Genomic DNA, 14736 nt, shown 5'->3' on the forward strand with positions numbered 1-14736 from the left:
CCTTCCATCCTTTATAAGGTAGGTAAAATGAGGACCCAGATTGTTGGGGGGGGGGCAATACAAGTTGACCTTGTATATAATATACAAATGGATGAAATTATTGCCTTACACACTGTAAGCCTCCCTGAGTCTTCGGAGAAGGGCGGGATATAAATTCAAATAAATAAAAATAAATAAATAAAATAAAATAAAATAAATAAAGAGTTGGGGCAGCCATGGGGTTAAGGAAAGGGACTTCAGATATGGATGGAGGACAAATTCTCCAGAGTCGTCATCAATCTTTCTCAAACTTGACAATTTTAAGATGTGCCGATTTCAACTTCCAGAATTTCCCAGCCCAGCCATGCCTGACTTCTGGGAGAATTCTGGGAGTTGAAGTCTGAACACTTCTTAAAGTTACTACACAGAAAACGGGCCTCTACCAGTCCTTCCACTCAGTCATATATGTTAGCAGTGGTCATATATGTTAGTTATATCAGAGGTGGGTTTCAGCAGGTTCTGACCAGTTCTGGAGAACCGGTAGCAGAAATTTTGAGTAGTTCGGAGAACCGGTAGTAAAAATTCTGACTGGCCCCGCCCCCATCTATTCTCTGCCTCCCGAGTCCCAGCTGATGGGGAAGAAATGGGGATTTTGCAGTATCCTTCCCCTGGAGTGGGGTGGGAATGGAGATTTTACAGTATCTTTCCCTTTGTCATGCCCACCAAGCCACGCCCACCAAGCCACGCCACGCCCACCAAGCCACGCCCACAGAACCGGTAGTAAAAAAAATTTGAAACCCACCACTGAGTTGTATACTATTTTACAGCCCTAAGCAGTTTACAGACTCAGCCTATGGCCTCCAACAATCTGTTCCTGCATATATTTATTTATTTATTTATTTATTTATTTGCACAAATTGAAAAGGAAAGGAGAAATTGTGAGGCCTGCTCCTCAGGCAGCAGTTAAAGCTTTTCTTTTTAAAAAAAAATATATATGGGGAATTGCTCCAGTTTCTTGGCCTCACGCATTCGATTTCATGATGTGCTTGATCCAAGGAAGAAAGTCGGCTATGCGGGAATAAACGCCGGGAGGGACGCTATGGCCATAGGAAACGATGCCTTCCACAACTCCTCTGCACACCATCGGGCCTCCGGAATCTCCCTGAGGAAAGGCGGAAGCAAAGGAAACTGCTGGAACAGAAGGCTTAGGGTGGATTTCTGCAAAACCGGTTCTCCCCGGGTACCAGGTGTAGGAACCCCCTCCTCCCAGGAATGAAATATTTTGGGGAGTATTAAAAGAGGCAGTATATTATATTTCCCCAAAGGAGAAAAGGAGAAACATGGTCTTAAAGGCAGAAAGCAGGCTGAGTCTTTCTTAATAGCCTCCAGTCGATGCCTGAAGTCTTTAGAGATGGATACTTTGTGCCCATTAAAAAAGACTGAGTCAGTCTATTCACAAACAAAACACCTTCAGCTCCAGCTGATTGGATTAAGGATAGGATGTGACTTTTAGGACACTCTCCCGTTCCCTTTCTCCTCTTCCTCCCCCTCCCTCTCCTCTCCTGTTGTGGCCCACCAGCAGCTTGCGGAGCTGGCAACAGAGTCGGGACAGCGATGAGGCTGAGGAAGAGCGTAGGGTAGTCCTGGAGGCTGGGGAAGGCCCGTTGGAGGCTGAGGTGGGGCTAGGGCCATCGGGAAGTGAGGTGCAGACTCCGGAGCCTCCAGAGGCTGACAGTAGTGAGGCAAGTAGTGAGGAGGAGCCTGTTCCTAATGCACGCATGAGAAGAGCTGCCAGAAGACAAGAGCAGCTCAAGCAAAGAGGACGACTCAGGAGTAAGGCCAAGAGATGATTGGCCCCTCCCATAAGGCTTAAAAAAGGCCAGCAAAAGGCATTTGGGCTCTTTGCCAGAAAACAAAGCTTTGTTTTCTGGCAAAGAGCTTTGTCTTCTTGCATTTATTTTGTATTGGTGTCTTCTGAACTTTTGCCAAGAAGGGCCTTTGGCAGTTTGCCTAATTGGACCAAGGTTTGCGATAGGACTGAGGAATTTGTGTTGGGAGGAATTTGCTTTAATTTAGTTGAACTACGCTGGGAATGAAGTAATTCTCAGCTGTTCGAATAAAGTTTGTTTGTTTTTACTCTGAGTTTCCTACTACCTACTTGGGCCTGGGTCACAACATCTCCTCTCCCTCCTCCTCCTCTTCCTCCTCCTTCTCACCAGGCTCTCTACATTGCACAGTCCCCTGCAGTATCTCAGAAACATATAAAAATCCAAGTACTCATCAAACCAATTTATCAGCTGTCCCAGAACTACATGCTGTTGTTGGTTCTGTTTATCAGTAAACTTTCTTTCCTTGCAGCCAGTCAGCCTCCGTTTTATTTCCAGCGTCTTTCTCCTGGTTTGGAACCGGACCGGATTTTTCTTTCAACACAGGGATTGGGACTCCCATCATCCCCTGCCAGTCCTTTAGGACATGAGATGGGAGTGGTAGTCCATCCCCTTTGGAAGGCAACAAAGGCCGAGGACACAGGAGGCTGACCACACTAAGCAAGATCCCCAGGAATCTGATAGGGCCTGATGTTTACGTTTATACCTTGTTCCATATCATGAGGACTAGCATCTTTCTGAGTTTTTAAGGGATCAGGGCCTAGCCAAGGGGTGAAATGTTTACTCAGTGTGCAAATAGCTTCTGTTTTATCCCTCAGCTTCTTCAGGCAGTCTCACTTTAAAGTAAAGGTAGTCCTCATCTTATGTCCACAAGTGAGTCCCAAATTTCTGTTGCTAAGTGAGACATTTGTTAAATGAGGTTTGCCCCATTTTACAACATTCTAATGTGGGACTAGAACTCTCCGTCTCTGGCTGATTGGCCCAAAGTCACCCAGCCAGTTTTCATGCTTACGGTGGGACCAGAACTCTCCATCTCCTAGTGATTGGCCCAAAGTCACCCAGCCAGTTTTCATGCTTACGGTGGGACTAGAATTCTCCGTCTCCTGGTGATTGGCCCAAAGTCACCCAGCCAGCTTTCATGCTTACGGTGGGACTAGAACTCTCCGTCTCCTGGTGATTGGCCCAAAGTCACATAGCCAGCTTTCATGCTTACGGTGGGACTAGAACTCTCCGTCTCCTGGTGATTGGCCCAAAGTCACCCAGCCAGCTTTCATGCTTACGGTGGGACTAGAATTCTCCGTCTCCTAGTGATTGGCCCAAAGTCACCCAGCCAGCTTTCATGCTTACGGTGGGACTAGAACTCTCCATCTCCTAGTGATTGGCCCAAAGTCACCCAGCCAGCTTTCATGCTTAGGGTGGGACTAGAACTCTCCGTCTCCTGGTGATTGGCCCAAAGTCACCCAGCCAGCTTTCATGCTTACGGTGGGACTAGAACTCTCTGTCTCCTAGTGATTGGCCCAAAGTCACCCAGCCAGCTTTCATGCTTACGGTGGGACTAGAACTCTCCGTCTCCTAGTAATTGGCCCAAAGTCACCCAGCCAGCTTTCATGCTTAGGTGGGACTAGAACTCTCCGTCTCCTGGTGATTGGCCCAAAGTCACCCAGCCAGCTTTCATGCCTACGGTGGGACTAGAACTCTCTGTCTCCTAGTGATTGGCCCATAGTCACCCAGCCAGCTTCCATGCTTACGGTGGGACTAGAACTCCTAGTTCCTAGGCCAGCACCTAACCATTAGACCAAACTGCCTCTCCAACTCACACTTTCCCAAACTAGAGAACTCCCCCACCCCATTAAAATGGACCCACCCACCCACCCATCCTTTGCTTCCTAACCTGGCTTGTATCCCGAAGTTCATGGAAGCTTCCAGCACAGATCATGGCTTCGTCAAGTTCTGGATAGAATTTCATGCATTTGCGGCGATTGTAGATGGTGATGTTGGTTTCGTAGAGTTTATAGGACCTGACCAATTGGTCAATCTTGCCCCATCCCGAAGTCGTGCACAGGGTCCCATCCGGGACTTCCTTATCTGACCGAGGTAATGGTATGACCTGGACGTATCTGTTGATGATGGCGGGGTGAGACAGCTGATTCCAAAAAGAAGGGAAGAAAAGAGAGAAAAAGGAACGAAATGAGCTTCTTCCGTTGCAACCAATGGCTGTTGAGAGAAGATATATTTTACAAGAAATATTTTACAAGAAGAGTTCTCCACTCCTCTGAATACAACAAAATACCTTATGCCACCAGACTTGAAATCCTGGGTTTAGAAAATTTAGAACTACGCCGCCTTCGACATGACCTGAGTTTAACTCATAGAATCATCTATTACAATGTCCTTCCTGTCGAAGACTACTTCAGCTTCAATTGCAACAATACACGAGCACACAATAGATTTAAGCTTAATGTTAATTGCTCCAATCCTGATTGCAGAATATATGACTTCAGTAACCGAGTTGCTAATACTTGGAATACACTACCTGACTCTGTGGTCTCTTCCCAAAATCCCCAAAGCTTTAACCAAAGACTATCTACTATTGACCTCACCCCATTCCTAAGAGGTCTGTAAGGGGCGTGCATAAGAGCACAAAAGTGCCTACCGTTCCTGTCCTATTGTTTCCTTTCGTTATATCCAATTAATATAGTTATTACATACTTATATATATGCTTATATATTGTTTAGTTATTTCATGCTTATGATTATATATACTGTGTGACTAAATAAATAAATAAATAAAAAATAAAAGATGGTGGTAGGAAATTAGCCTAAAGAAAAAATGTTTTCTATGGAGAAAATTGGATGCAAGCAACCCTCGATTTACGACCGTTTATTTAGCACAGGGCTCTCCAACCTTGGCAGCTGTAAGACTTGTGGACTTCAACTCCCAGAATTCCTTAGCAGGCAAAGCTTTGCTGGCTGAGGAATTCTGGGAGTTGAAGTCCACAAGTCTTAAAGCTGCCAAGGTTGGAGAACCCTGATTTAGCAAACATTCCAAATTACCACCGGGCTGAAAAAAGGGGATTTGCAACCTGTCCTCACACTTATGACCGTCATAGCATTCCCATAGTCACGTGATTGACATTTGGATGCTTGGCAACTGGCATGTATTTACGACGGTCGCAGCCTCCCAATATCCCATCCTCGCCGTTTGCGAACTTCCTAGCCAGCTTCTGACAAGCCAAGTCAATGGGGGAAGCTGGATTTGCTTAACGGCCGCATGACTCATTTAATGACTGCAGAGAAAAAGTTGCAAAATGAGGCGCGACTCACTGAACGACCGGCTCGCTTACAACTGGCATCCAAAGTTAGTTCTGCGTTTTGGGATCAACATTTCTCTCTGGGGAGTTTTCAGCCTCCGGCCAAAACTCAAGCTGCTAGTCCCTGTGAAGGGGCAAGAATCTTACCCGGTCCCGTTGTTGCCTTCAAGAGGCAGCCTGTGATGTTTTGTGATCTGAGGGAGGAGAGCTTTTTATCCCTGGTCAATTGGGGGTGCAGTCAGCAGCTGGAATAAATTACCTTCAGCAAAAGGATATCATGGGAAATTATAAACTCATTGTAGTTAGGATGCATGTGGTAGGATTCCACGCCAAAGATTTGCTGGGTTTCTTCGACAGCATGAAGGTCATGTGCTCCCAACACCACCGTAAAATGGCTGGGGGGGGAAGCATCCATGGGGTTAAAAAGCCATGCCAGTTCCTCTCTTTCCTCCCTCCATCCCTCCCTCTCTTTCCTTCCTTTTCCTCTTGCTTTTCTTCTTCTACCTGCTCTTTCCTTCTCTTTTGTCTTCTCTCTTTCAGTATGTTTTGCTGCCCCTGGTTTGTATCTCCTTCCCTTCCCCCACTTCCCTTCCCTTCCTCTACCCTTCTCTCCTTTCCCTTTCCTTCTTATTTTCTTCCCTTTCTCTTTTCTCTTCCTTTTCTTTCCCTTTCCTTCCCTTCTTTATCCCTTTTCTTCCTTTCCTTCCTTTTCCTCCTCCTCCTTCCTCCTCCTCCTCCTCCTCCTCTCTTTCTTTCTTACATCCCCTCCTTCTCCTCTTCTTCATCTCCTCCTCCTCCTTTCCTCCTCTTCTCCTCCTCCTCCTCCTCCTTTCCTCCTCCTCTTCTTCTTCTCCTCTTCCTCCTCCTCCTCCTCTCCTCCTCCTCCTCCTCCTCCTTTCCTCCTCCTCCTCTTCTTCTCCTCTTCCTCCTCCTCCTCCTCTTCTTCTTCTCCTCTTCCTCCTCTTCCTCCTCCTCCTCTTCTCTCCTCCTCCTCCTTTCCTCCTCCTTCTTCCTCCTCCTCCTCCTCTCCTCCTCTTCCTCTTCTCCTCTTCTCCTCTCCTCCTCCTCTCCTCCTCCTCCTCCTCTTCTCCTCTTCTCCGCCTCCTCCTTTCCTCCTCTCTTTCCTCCTCCTTTCTTCTCCTCTTCCTCCTCCTTTCCTCCTCCTCCTCCTTTCCTCCTCCTCCTCTTCTTCTCCTCTTCCTCCTCCTCCTCTTCTCCTCTCCTCCTCCTCCTCCTTTCCTCCTCCTCTTCTTCTCCTCTTCCTCCTCCTCTCCTCCTCCTCCTCCTCCTTTTCCTCCTCCTCTTCTTCTCCTCCTCCTCTTCCTCCTCCTCTTCTTCTTCTCCTCTTCTCCGCCTCCTCCTTTTCTTCTTCTTCTTCTCCTCCTCCTCTCCTCCTCCTCCCTCAAATGCCTGAGATAGGTGGGCCCCAAAAACTCATCTAGCCCAGCTCCCTGCACAACCAACTCCATTATTCCTCTCTCTTCTCCTCTTCTCCTCTTCCTCCTCCTCCTTTCCTCCTCTTCTTCTCCTCCTCCTCCTTTCCTCCTCTTCTCCTCCTCCTCCTCCTCCTTTCCTCCTCCTCCTCTTCTTCTCCTCTTCCTCCTCCTCCTCCTCCTCCTCCTCCTCCTCCTCCTCCTTTCCTCCTCCTCTTCTTCTTCTCCTCCTCCTCCTCCTCCTCCTCTTCTTCTCCTCTTCCTCCTCTTCCTCCTCCTCCTCTCCTCCTCCTCCTTTTCCTCCTCCTTCTTCCTCCTCCTCCTCTCCTCCTCTCCTCTCCTCCTCCTCTCTCCTCCTCCTTCTCCTCCTCTCCTCCTCCTCCTCCTCCTCTCCTCTTCTCCGCCTCCTCCTTTCCTCCTCCTTTCCTCCTCCTTTCTTCTCCTCTTCCTCCTCCTTTCCTCCTCCTCCTCCTTTCCTCCTCCTCCTCTTCTTCTCCTCCTCCTCCTCTCTTCTCCTCTCCTCCTCCTCCTCCTTTCCTCCTCCTCTTCTTCTTCCTCCTCCTCCTCCTCCTCCTCCTCCTCCTTTCCTCCTCCTCTTCTTCTCCTCCTCTCCTCCTCCTCCTCCTCTTCTCCTCTTCTCCGCCTCCTCCTTTTCTTCTTCTTCTTCTCCTCCTCCTCTCCCCTCCCCTCCCCTCCCTCAAATGCCTGAGATAGAAGGGCCCCAAAAACTCATCTAGCCCAGCTCCCTGCACAACCAACTCCATTATTCCTCTCTCTTGGCAACTTCTGCAACGCCACCTTTTTTTTTTTCCCCTGCTTCGGCTCCGTCGAAAACCCACCGCTTCCCCGCTTCCTTCAACCGCCAGTCTGGGCCCTGTTCAGCCCTCTCCCCCCGCTCCTTCTGCAGTGGTAAAGCTAGAGCAGAAAGGAGCTCCACTTACTCCATGCAGTGAGCTGCCGTCATCACCCACTGCGGAGCCACCAGAAATCCTCCGCAGACGAAGTCATCTTCGGCCTTCAAGGCCGCCATATATGGTCTGGAATGGGGTACAGCTTCATGACCCCCAATAATCCCACTCTTCAGCGGACCTGCGTGAGAAGTGGAGGACTGTTCAGTTGCCAGTGTGGGTTTTTTTTTCAATCACAGGGGGGTGGTTACAGATAGTCCTCGAATGACAGCAGTTCATTTAGTGACCGTTCAAAGTTACAACGACACTGGAAGAAAAAGCGACTTATGACCGTTCTTCACACTTACGACCCTTGTGGTCACGTGATCAAATTTCAGACGCTCGGGCAACTGACTCATACTTATGGCGATTGCAGTGTCTCGGGGTCACATGATCCCCATTTGGCGACCTTCTGATGAGCAAAGTCTACGGGAAAGCCGGATTCACTTAACGACCGGGTTAGTAAGTTAACAATGGCAATGATTCACTTAACAGCTATGGCAAGACTACCCGTAATAAAAGTCCCAACAAAGTAGCAGAAACTACATGGCTAGTCTAGGGCAGGGGTCTCCGACCTTGGCAACTTGAAGCCTGTCGGACTTCAACTCCCAGCATTCCCCAGCCAGCTTTGCTGGATGGGGAATTCTGGGAGGTTTTTTTTTTTAATTTGCATTTATATCCCGCCCTTCTCCGAAGACTCAGGGCGGCTTACACTGTGTCAAGCAATAATCTTCATCCATTTGTATATTATATACAAAGTCAACTTTTATTGCCCCCAACAATCTGGGTCCTCATTTTACCTACCTTATAAAGGATGGAAGGCTGAGTCAACCTTGGGCCTGGTGGGACTTGAACCTGCAGTAATTGCAAGCAGCTGCTGTTAATAACAGACTGTCTTAGCAGTCTGAGCCACTCAAGGACCCTAGTTGAAGTCCGCCAGGCTTCAAGTTGCCAAGGTTGGAGACCCCTGTTCTAGGCCAGGGGTCTCCAACCTTGGTCCCTTTAAGACTTGTGGACTTCAACTCCCAGAGTCCCTCAGCCAGCAAAGCTGGGAGTTGAAGTCCACAAGTCTTAAAGGGACCAAGGTTGGAGACCCCTGTTCTAGGCCACCCCCCTGCTCAAGCAGGAGACCCTCTACCATTTCAGCCATATGGTTGTCCAACCTCTTCTTAAAAACCTCCAGTATTGGAGCATCCGCAACTTCTGGTGGCAAGCCGTCCCACTGGTTGGTTTGTTCTAATTAATTGTGCATTGTTCTCCTTTTCTTAGGGGTTTTTGCTTACCTGGATGGGCCAGAGGGAAGATCAACAGGAAAAGAAGCAGCTGCTGGATGTTTTGCATCTTGAGGCTCGCTTTGAGGAAAAATGATACCCAGAAGATTGGATTGTGGGATCTTGTCGCCTTTATATTCATTCGCGCACGTCAGAAGCTGTAGAAGCCACCCTCTCATTGGCCGCAAAGTGGCCAGGGCACTCTCATGCCCTCCCTGAGAAGATTCTTGCTTAAACTGCAATCAGATACAGAAGTTTTTATCTTTGTGTGGTTGGGTAGAGTCGAAGTCATACGCCAAATTTGGTAGCCCGCAATCTCTCCCTGGCCTGCACCCCATTTCTGGAGCCTTTTAGAATAGAATAGAATAGAATAGAATAGAATTTTTTATTGGCCAAGTGTGATTGAACACACAAGGAATTTGTCTTTTCACAGAGAATAGAATAGAATTTTTATTGGCCAATGCAGTTAGCATGTTTAACAATCTGAAACTTGCCAAGTGCTTAAATTTTTTTTAAAACCACCATTAGGGGGCAGCAAGGCATGCCAGTTTACTGCCATCTACTGGTTATTCTGGAGTTTTGCAGCACAAACCTGATACTTGTTGCTGACTTTCCCATCCAGGTATCAACCCCTTTCCAGAGCAGAGGTGCCTTAACCCATCTTCTCCAACCCAGGGGTGAAATTCAGCAGGTTCTGACAGGTTCTGGAGAACTGGTAGCGGAAATTTTGAATAGTTTGCAGAACCGGCAAATACCACCTCTGGCTGGCCCCAGAGAATAGAATAGAATATAATTTTTATTGGCCAAGTGTGATTGGACACACAAGGAATTTGTCTTGGTGCATATGCTCTCAGTGTACATAAAAGAAAAGATACGTTCATCAAGGTACAACATTTACAACACAATTGATGATCAATATATCAATATAAATCTTAAGGATTGCCAGCAACAAGTTATAGTCATACAGTCATAAGTGGAAAGAGATTGGCGATGGGAACTATGAAACGATTAATAGTAGTGCAGATTCAGTAAATAGTCTGACAGTGTTGAGGGAATTATTTGTTTAGCAGAGTGATGGCCTTCGGGAAAAAACTGTTCTTGTGTCTAGTTGTTCTGGTGTGCAGTGCTCTATAGCGTCGTTTTGAGGGTAGGAGTTGAAACAGTTTATGTCCAGGATGCGAGGGATCTGCAAATATTTTCACGGCCCTCTTCTTGATTCGTGCAGTATACAGGTCCTCAATGGAAGGGTGGGTGGGAATGGGGAATTTTGCAGTATCCTTCCCCCAGGAGTAAGGAGGGAATGGGGATTTTGTAGTATCCTTCCCCTGGAGTTGGGAGGGAATGGGGATTTTGCAATATCTTTCCCCCGGGTGTGGGGAGGGAATGGAGATTTTGCAATATCCTTCCCCAAGGAGCGGGAAGGGAATGGGGATTTTGCAGTATCCTTCCCCTGGAGTGGGGTGGGAATGGAGATTTTGCAGTATCCTTCCCCTGCCACACCCACCAAGCCACGCCCACAGAACCGATAGTAAAAAAAAATGCATTCCACCACTGCTCCAACCAGATACCTGTCCTAAATGGTGGCAATGGGGTTTGCTAGCTAAGGATGTTGGGAGTTGAAATCTAAGAGTATTAAAAGTTTTTTTTTTAAAAAAAGGCTATTATATGAACTCAGCTTGTTAATGAACAAGGAGGCAACAAAAGCTGTTGGTTCTGCTCCTCCTGTCTTTTTTTTTTTATTTGCATTTATATCCTGCCTTTTTCCGAAGACTCAGGGCGGCTTACACTATGTCAAGCAATAGTCTTCATTCTATTTGTATATTTATATACAAAGTCAACTTATTGCCCCCAACAATCTGGGTCCTCATTTTACCTACCTTATAAAGCAGAGGTTCCCAATCTTTTTCGCCCGCGGCTCCCCCGGAAATCCGACCTGCAACTGCGCATGCGCACCAGACGCGCCCGCGGCTCCCCGGAAATCCGACCTGCAACTGTGCATGCGCACCAGACGCGCCCGCGGCTCCCCGGAAATCCGACCTGCAACTGTGCATGCGCACCAGACGCCCCAGAAATGGCGCATCAGCGCCGGACCCAGCGGGCGCAGATATTCCGCGGCGCCCCCATGACGATAGCGCGGCTCCCTGGGGAGCCGCGGCTCACAGTTTGGGAATCACTGTTATAAAGGATGGAAGGCTGAGTCAACCTTGGGCCTGGTGGGACTCGAGCCTGCAGTAATTGCAGGCAGCTGTGTTTAATAACAGGCCGTCTTACAGCCTGAGCCACACCCTTATTGCTAAGTGAATCACTGCCGTTGTTAAGTTAATAACCCGGTTGTCAAGTGAACCCATTGAATTTGCTTCACAAAAGACACCAAAGGGGATCACATGACCCCTGGGACACTGCAACCGTCGTAAATACGAGTCAGTTGCCCAAGCGTCTGAATTTTGATCACGTGATCCTGGAGGTGCTGCAACAGTCCAAAATGTGAAAACTGGTCCTAAGCCATTATTTTCAGTGCTCTTGTAACTTTGAACAGTCGCTAAACGAACTGTCGTAGGTTGAGGATTACCTATACACACAAGCCAGCTCTTGGTAGGGCAGCTATGAAGTCTTGGAAATGATATTCAGATGCTGGGAAGTCTCCGTTCCTACAAAAATCAGAACTATTGCAAGCAGTGGTCTTCCCAACGTCCTTCTATGCAAGCCAACCTTGGACTTTGAAGGTTAGGAAGGGAATTGATGCCTTCAGCTTTTGCCATTGGAGAAGCCTGTGGACAGTCAAAAGAGAACAACCAATGCACTGATGAATAAGTAAATGGTGAGTTCTCACTCAAGGTGGCCTAAATGACCCAGACTCAAATGATCGTATTTTAGACACACGATGCAAAGATAAAGAGTTCCTTTGAGAAGTTCATCGTGCTAGAAAAGGTAGTAGGGAAAAGAAGAAGAGGGGGACCAGGAGCAAAGGAGATGGACAGTTACAGTGGCGATGGGGGAACCTTTGGAAGAGCTGAAGGAGCAGGTGGGAGATAGTTATGGAGAAAATCTATCCATATGGTTGATTTCATCCGTCCATCCATCTTTCCACCTACCCATCCATCCATCTATCCATCTATCTTTTTGTCCATCCCTCTTTCCATCCATCCATCCTTTCTGCCACCCACCCATCCATCCATCTATCCATCCTTCCTTTCTTCCATTTCCTTTTTTCCTTCCTTCTTTCCTTCTTCTTTCCTTCCTACCGTCTTTCCACCCACCCACCCATCCATCTTTCCATACTTTCATCCTTCCATCCTTTCTTTCTTCCATCCACCCGTCCATCATCCATTCTTCCTTCCTTCCTTCTATCATCTTTCCATCCACTGACCCACTCACCCATCCATCCTTTGATCCATCTATTTTTCTGTCCATCCCTCTTTCCGTCCATCCATCCTTTCTGCCACCCATCCATCCTTCTTTCCTTCCATCCATTCATCTTTCCATCCTTCCTTCTTTTTTCCTCCCTTCCTCCCTTCTTGCCTTTCTACCATCTTTTTACCCACCCACCCATCTTTCCATACTTTCATCCTTCCTTCTTTTTTCCTCCCTTCCTTCCTTCTTGCCTTTCTACCATCTTTTTACCCACCCACCCATCTTTCCATACTTTCATTCTTCCTTTCTTTTTTCCATCCATTCTTCCACCCATCCACCCATCCATCATCCATTCTTCCTTCCTTCCTTCTATCATTTTTCCATCCACCACCCACCCATCCTTTGATCCATCTTTCTGTCCATCCCTCTTTCCATCCATCCATCCATCCATCCATCCCTCCTTCCTTCTTTCTTTCCTACCATCTTTCCACCCACCCACCCATCTTTCCATACTTTCATCCTTCCATCCTTTCTTTCTTCCATCCATTCTTCCATCCACCCATCCGTCATCCATTCTTTCATCCTTTTTTTCTTTTATCCATCCATCCATCATTATCATGGGTGTTCTTCCCCTACTGGTTTTTTTCAAGATGCTTCATATGTACTTCATTAAGTTTTATTCTGCTCAACAAAACACCAAGCTGTAGCTAGAATTACAGCGCTCGGCATCTCTGATTCTGTGGCATCCCAGCTATGGACGATGATTGCCAGAGGGGATGATGGTTCTCAGTTCTGAGTCAGCAGTTGTGTACTCATTCCTCTTAGAACACATTCAACCACAAACAAGCACAAGCCCATTTTCCCCCGACAATTGCATGTATCAAGTCTCTGTGGTTAGTTTAGGACTTGGTGTCTCTTGTGAACCGAGACTAGTGGGTTAACTGAGTTAACGGTAAGGGAAACGCAGACTTTGATTTAATTTCATTTTAGAAATCTTCTCAAAATATGCTCTGTGTGCTTTTTGCAAACAAAGTGGCTGTGCGGAAGGGAGATTGTGTATCAACCAGATTGTTGTGACCCAGGCCCAAGTAGGTAGTAGGAAACTCAATCCATGAAACAAACAAACAAACTATATGCGAACAGCTGAGAATTACTTCATTCCCAGCATAGTTCAAATAAATTAAAACAAATTCCTCCCAACAAAAATTCCTCAGTCCTGTCGCAAAGCTTGGTCCAATTAGGCAAACTGCCAAAGGCCTTTCTTGGCAAATGTTCAGAAGTCACAAAAATAAATGCAAGACGTAGACGAAGCAGAAGACGAAGCTACCAACGTTGTTTTCCGGCAAAGCCCAAACGCCGTTGCTGGTCTGTTTTAAGCAAATGCAAGACGTAGACGAAGCAGAAGATGAAGCTACCAACGTTGTTTTCCGGCAAAGAACCCAAACGCCGGTGCTGGTCTTTTAAGCCTTATGGGAGGGGCCAATCATCTCTTGGCCTTACTCCCGAGTCGTCCTTTTTGCTTGAGCTGCTCTTGCCTTCTGGCAGCTCTTCTCATGCGTGCATTAGGAACAGGCTCCTCCTGTTCCTCTGCCTCACTACTATCAAGCTTTGGAGGCTCTGCAGTCCGCACCTCACTCCCCGATGGCCCTGGCTCCACCTCAGCCTCATCGCTCTCCGACTCCGTTGCCAGCTCCGCAGGCTGCTGGCGGACCACAACACAGGTAGGCTAGCTGGGTTCACCCAAAGCAGCTGACTACATCTGGATTCTCAGCATCTGGTGTGTGGCAACTTTAAGATGCATGGACTTCAACTCCCAGAATTCCCCAGCCAGCTAGGCTTCTGAGAATTGAAGTTCACACATCTTTTTTTTTTTTTTTAAATTAACGGACTCGGAAGCAGAAGTGGGATTCAGCTGGTTCTGTCCTGTTTGGGCGAATCTGTAGCGGCAGCTGCGGGAGGCTCCGCCCACCCACCCACGCACCCAGACGTAATGCACGAGCACTGCGCATGCACAGAAGGCTGTGTGGATGTGCAGAGGCGGTGTGTGTGGATGGCAGTCCAGTCTCTTCCTGAAAGCCTCCAGTGATAAAGCTCCCACAACTTGCGAAGGCAGCTTCTGTTCCATGGGTTGATTGTTCTCACTGTCAGAAAATTTCTCCTTATTTCTAGGTTGAATCTCTCCTGGATCAGTTTCCATCCATTGTTTCTTGTCTGGCCTTCAGGTGCTTTGGAGAATAGCTTGACCCCCTTACTCCTCTCTGTGGCAGCCCCTCAAATATTGGAAGGCTGCTATCCTGGTCCTTCTCTTCCCTAGACTAGCCATGCCCAGTTCCTGCAACCATTCTTTGTATGTTTTAGCCTCCAGTCCCCGAATCATCTTGGTTGCTCTTCTCTGCACTCTTTCTAAATCTTTCTAAATTTGGCTCTTTCTTAAAGTAGCCAAAGTTGAGAAACACCGTTTCTACCTTACATCAGAATTGAATAGAGCTGGAAAGGACCTTGGAGGTCTTCTAGTCCAGCCCCCTGCTCAAGCAGGAGGACCCAGTAGTGGTATTCAC

General features: G+C 47.6%; 1 protein-coding gene across 1 annotated transcript; it reads right to left on the reverse strand.

Moving 5' to 3' along the window:
- Positions 1-775: 775 nt before the first annotated feature.
- LOC131188351 (mast cell protease 1A-like) lies at positions 776-9015 on the reverse strand. Its single transcript, XM_058163575.1, has 5 exons — positions 8840-9015; positions 7551-7698; positions 5436-5571; positions 3757-4008; positions 776-1141 (listed from the first exon to the last, which is right to left on the reverse strand). Exons 1-5 carry the CDS (start codon positions 8967-8969, stop codon positions 1001-1003), a joined length of 807 nt encoding a protein of 268 aa, XP_058019558.1. The 5' UTR covers positions 8970-9015; the 3' UTR covers positions 776-1000.
- Between the last annotated feature and the right edge of the window lie 5721 nt (positions 9016-14736).

The sequence above is a fragment of the Ahaetulla prasina genome, chromosome 1, assembly GCF_028640845.1.
Source record: "Ahaetulla prasina isolate Xishuangbanna chromosome 1, ASM2864084v1, whole genome shotgun sequence".
Lineage (NCBI taxonomy): Eukaryota > Metazoa > Chordata > Lepidosauria > Squamata > Colubridae > Ahaetulla > Ahaetulla prasina.